The following is a 5,238-nucleotide window of genomic DNA, read 5'->3' on the forward strand; positions in this document are numbered from 1 at the left end:
CCAGCTCTACACCTTGTTATCTCATTAGTTAAAGCCACGTGGTTTTCAAAAAATAACTTGTTTAAAAACAAAGATTTATATCTTTTCATTGTCTGTTGAAAAAAAACATTCATCGTAGGTCCACAGAACTTGAAAGAAATCCATTTTTCCACAACCCTTCAAAAATCAAGTCCTCAAAAAACAAATATGAAGCTTCTTTAGCAGTTCAATGCATCCATAATCTTCACTGTTCCTCCTCCTTTTCACAGCTGAGTCCAAAATACCTCAGTGTCTCCCAAAGTTTGTGTCGTTTGACTCAGACATTGACTTTTTTTTTGGCATCTTGAGCCATCTTCTAACCCATTCAGAATTGGTTGATATCTTTCCAGCACTAACTGTCTCAATGTCAAGAAAGGAGTGACATTAGTCTTGGTGTTTTGAGCCATAATTGTTATGGGTAGTTGATGGCCTAGTGGCATTATCCCTAGACTATTAGTCCAAGCACCCAGGTAATGTTCTGGGGACCTGTGTTCAAATCCCTACTGCTGAAGCTGGTGGTGAAATTTGAATTCAATGATAATCTGAAAATATTGATGATGATTGTCAGAGGAAAAGTCCATCTGGTTCAGTAATGTTGTTTGAGGGAACCGAACAGCCATCCTTACCTGGTCTGTGTGTGACTCCAGACCCACAGCAATGTGTTTGACTCTTAACTGCCCTCTGGGCAATAAATGCTGATATCCACATTCCATGAATTAATAGAAACAAAATTGATGGAGTGCAGGTGCAATCTTCAAAATTTATAGATCATCCCACAATTATCTTGTGGTGTCTACATCTTGGACCTCAGTCTTAGGATGAATCCCCCCAAAAGCATTCATTCTGACAGCTTTGTGAATCGAATCTCCGATAGTTCCACAACAGATATTCTGTTGGAGGAATGCTACAGGACAGTCAACCTTGTGTGAAGATAAGTGTGGAAAGAAGGAAGGGGACTGTGTTTTACCTCCAGCTGCACAATCCAGTCTACACTCACAATTCTCTTTGATCTGTTGACCCGAAGGATCCCATGCAGATAGACTCTGACCCATCTCCACCTAGGTGGCGCTCCCTGACACCAATTTCGACCCAGAGAGGTCTTAGGTTTGGCAAATGGCCATGCTGTTGGAGCAGGGGCACCTCTCTAAGATTGAGCTGAGTGCTATTTTGTGGACAGCACAGGGAGACTGAACGCTGACCCTCTGATCTGTTATTCCCCGCTTCAGGAGGTCGAACAAGCCAATGGAACCACTGCTGGGTTATAACCTCTGGAGAGCAACCCGTAGAGAGAACATGAGGAGATCGTGAAACATGAAGACCAGTTCACAAACGAGGAAGAGCTACTTAGACAGTCCTGGCTACACAAATGAATTCTAATGTGTCACTTACCCACTTTACTCAATATGAATTAGTTAATACCTGTTTACGATTTTAAAATTTGGAATTCCCATGTGTACAATATTCACTAATGAAATTATATTTGCGTATGAATTCATGTTGACTTCTACAACGCAGGATTGGCTGAGCGGCTTCCTGTCTGTCAGCTTTTTGAAAGAGCTGCCCTATTAGTTTCACACCCACCTATTTTCAACGTGCGTGTGACTTGGTTTGCAAAAACAGATGGTGTCAGAAATGTTATGGACCTGTGTGACAGCGGGAGACACAAAAAGATGTAATTATAAAATCAGAGTCAGGTCATTCACGGGGTGGTATTAGAAAGCCCCTCTTCCTGCAGGTGTGTTTTGGAAATCTGGAATTTGTGCTGTTGAAGGATGAGGGTCATTTGAAAATTTTGAAAATGTGATTGAGAGTCTTTTGTTAGGGAAGGAGTTTAAGGGTTTTTGGAACCATTGTAGATAGATAGTGCTAAGATACAGATTAGTCATAACCTAACTGAATAATTGACGAGCTGAATGGCCTCTTCCTACGATACACCCAGCGCCTTATACAAGACTAGAATTGGGACTCACTGTATTCTCAGTGTGATGGTGGTTATAATGTTTTAGACGCAACTCTTCTTCCTGGTGCTTTGAGGGTAGAGTTGGTCTTTTCTTCAGTATTAATTACTCCTTGTCCTTCAGGCTATTCTTGACTTGGCAAAATATCAGGAGAAATCATGTCTTCCAGCCTTGCTCAGACTAATTAAAGCGCAAACCACTTCCTGTATCGTGTTTAACATGTGATGGGTACATTCTTAGTAACATGGAAGCGCACCAGCAGCTCTGAGAAACATCTCATTGCTGTTTCACATCTCTGATATTACTGCTTTCTCTGATAATCTTTCATGTTGTAAATGTACATACAACCAGAGTCAAAATTCGACAGGGAATCCTGTACAGGGATATTGGCATGGGTGATCCAAAGCATAGTCGAGGAGGTGGGATTTAAGGATTACCATAAAGGAGGAGAAAGAGAGAGAGAGAAAGAGCACAGAATACTGGAGAGATTTAAAGAGGAAATTGCAGAGCTCAGTACCTATGCAAGACTAAAATTGGGTCTTACTGTATTCTTGGTGTGATAGTGGATACAATGTTTTAGATGCAACTAATCTTCCTGGTGATTTGAGGGTAAAGTTGGTCTTTCTTTGTCCCTCAGGCACAGCCTCCAACTGTGAAGCGATGAATTCAGGGATGTACTTGTGTGTCCCGTGCTGGGGCAGCCCAGAGACTTTGGGAGACCTCAGGGGTTTGAAGGGGTTGCAGCATGAGGCCGCGATAGGGCTTGAAGCGAAGGTGAAACTGAAACATTGGTCAGAGTAGGAACCGACGACAATCAGCCATCACAGGGAACGATGGGTGAACTTGGTACAAGTTGACATGCGAGGAGCAAAATTTTGGATAAGCCTTGGAAGGTAGACAGTGGGAAATTGGGTGGCAGGAGGCCAAAGGAAACCCTAGAATGGTTGTGTTCAGAGGCATCGAAGGCGTGAATGAGGGTGAGGTGTCATTGAGGAACAGAAGTGCACTGTGTGGCCTTTATTTATGTTGCTTGTTGCTGGATGGGGACATGTGCTTTCCGAACTGTGCTGGCACAGAGGCGAGGAGCAAACGTACAATTGGCCCAGAATCTGTTGAGTTGAATAAAATTGAACCTTTAGCCCCAAATGAAGGAAAGAGGCCACTTTAGCTGAAGAGCTAGGCTTGAAATGTGGTACAAATCTTGCTGTAGGAGGTTCTGTCCTTTTGAGGGGCGGGGAGGATCTCACGCATATATGAAAGAGAGCAATCCATCTAATCTCTGTCCATCTGACCTTGTGGTTTACAGTCTCCTTTTGTGTCTCTGAGCGTGATTGGAGCTCTCCCTTAGCTCGTACCCTCCTCTACTTCCTTTTTCAACAGATGTATCATGAGAGCACCTTTTAAAAAATAAAAGAACACCCACCCACACACACACATACACACACACCAAAAGGAGCACGTCTCTCTGAGCCGGGGCCCTCAGCGAACGTGACACCTGCCTCTCTCTCTCTCTCTCTCATCGACCAGATACAATCAACAGGGAGTCACTTTCCTCGCCTGGTTGCTTAGCGATGGACGTGGAGCAGAGCTCGGCATGCGATGTGGCGGACCCTCCTGAGAAGCAGGGTGGGGACAACCTGTTGGGAGCTTACAAGTGGTTCATGGGATCCAAGCCAATCACCAGGAGGGGCGAGGATGAAGAGGAACAGGCAGCTCCGAGGGAGGAGGTCAGGGGGGAAGCTGAGGTGGAAGACGCGGCTCTGCAGGCGAGGAGGACAGCTGAGAGGGACAAACCTGACCGGGACTGTCTGGCCCATGGCGAAGGGCGGTCAGTGCAACCTGTGAAGGACCCACTGTCCAAGAGAGCAAGCTACCAACGTACTGAGTCTGAGCCTTCCCAATTCAGGAAGGGTCCTGGAACTCTGAGGAAGGTGAAGTCAGACTCGGCTGAAAGGTTCCGGAGGTTTCTGAACTCGTTTTCTAACCGGTTGTCCCGGAAACGTTCCTTCCGGGAGCCAGCCCCAGAGCATTCCCAACAAGGTATGTGCCTGCACCATCAACATGGGCAGTTTAGTGGGGGTGGGGTTGGTGGGGGATGGGATGGGTGGGGTAAGCGGGCTGTGCTTTTTTTTCCTCTGGGTCGTTTCTGACGCCTTCAAAGTGTTGCAGGGATTTTCTGAGCCCCCGGTGTTATTCGGAGCAAGGTGGGAGCTGAACCCTGGGGCCTCCTGGCTTAGAGGTAGGGATGCTACTGCTGTGTCACAAGGGGCCCACTTTTCAAGGTATTGTGTATGAACGTGAGGGAGGCCAAATTTCCTTGGTGGGGGAGGGGGAGTGGGGAGAGGGTGCTTTCTCTCAACCCATTGGTGAGTTTCTGGAGAATAGCTGAACAAACTGCATCCACATGGTGGGGTGATGGAGCCATCCTGAGATTATTGGAGGGGTCTCAGATATAGATATCAATGGAGTCTTGGTTTGGAAAGTTTGTTCCACTCCCAGAACCTGGGTAGGAGGTGGATGACAGGAGTTATCGGTTACTGGGTGGGGTGGGAGCAGTTCTATCTTTGTGCATCTTGGTTAAGGGTTAAGAAGAAAAGACTTTCATTTCTGTAGTGCCTTTCATGATCTTAGAACTCCAAGGTCTCTTACACTTTGGAAAAGCCATCACAGCCGTGCACAGCAAACAACGACTTGAGATTTTGAAGCAAGTTAGGTAAAATTTTTTTTTTGGCATCGGAGGATGAATTTCGTCTAAATAATGTGGCAGCAACTTTTCTCTCCATCGGCTTTCCAGCTCATGTGAAAGATAACATCTCAGCACTCACTCAGTGTTGAGGGCAGCCACATGGTTAAAATAAGGACGCGTAAGGTGAGGGCTGGTGGTTTTGCTGGCATTTAGCTCAGCTTTTAGAAGTCTGTGCGTACTAAAAGGAAGGAAGACCACAGGAAGTAAGGAGCTGCAGTGTCGAAGGCTCTGAAAAAAGAATTGGTTTGTGTGTAACTGCGCCAAGCCTTGTTTCAACTCTTCGAGAGTCAGGCAGTTCAGTGGGAATTCTGCAGTGGATAACTCAAATTCTGTCCACAACGATCAATGCAGGAGTGTGATGGGATACTCCCCACTTGCATGCATGGGTGCAGCCCCCAGTAACACTCAAGAAGCTGAACACCACTCAGTCATCCAGTACAGTCAATCCCTCTACTGTTGGCATACAGTGGCAGCAGTATGTGCCATGCACAAGAGGCGCTGCAGTGATATGCCAAG

At 46.1% G+C, this 5,238-nt stretch overlaps 1 protein-coding gene across 2 annotated transcripts in view; it reads left to right on the forward strand.

Annotated features, from left to right (window-relative positions):
• The window catches only part of pglyrp6 (peptidoglycan recognition protein 6), a 25,757-nt gene extending 24,225 nt beyond the window's left edge, over positions 1 to 1,532 (forward strand). For both annotated transcript variants that reach the window (XM_048618085.1, XM_048618084.1), the window contains exon 5: positions 1,245 to 1,532. In XM_048618085.1, coding sequence (XP_048474042.1) covers positions 1,245 to 1,283 — 39 coding nt within the window. In that variant the 3' untranslated portion in view covers positions 1,284 to 1,532. The remainder of the gene's footprint in view (positions 1 to 1,244) is intronic.
• The last annotated feature ends 3,706 nt before the right edge of the window (positions 1,533 to 5,238 follow it).

Source organism: Rhincodon typus, chromosome 38 (assembly GCF_021869965.1).
Source record: "Rhincodon typus isolate 14 chromosome 38, sRhiTyp1.1, whole genome shotgun sequence".
Taxonomy (NCBI): domain Eukaryota; kingdom Metazoa; phylum Chordata; class Chondrichthyes; order Orectolobiformes; family Rhincodontidae; genus Rhincodon; species Rhincodon typus.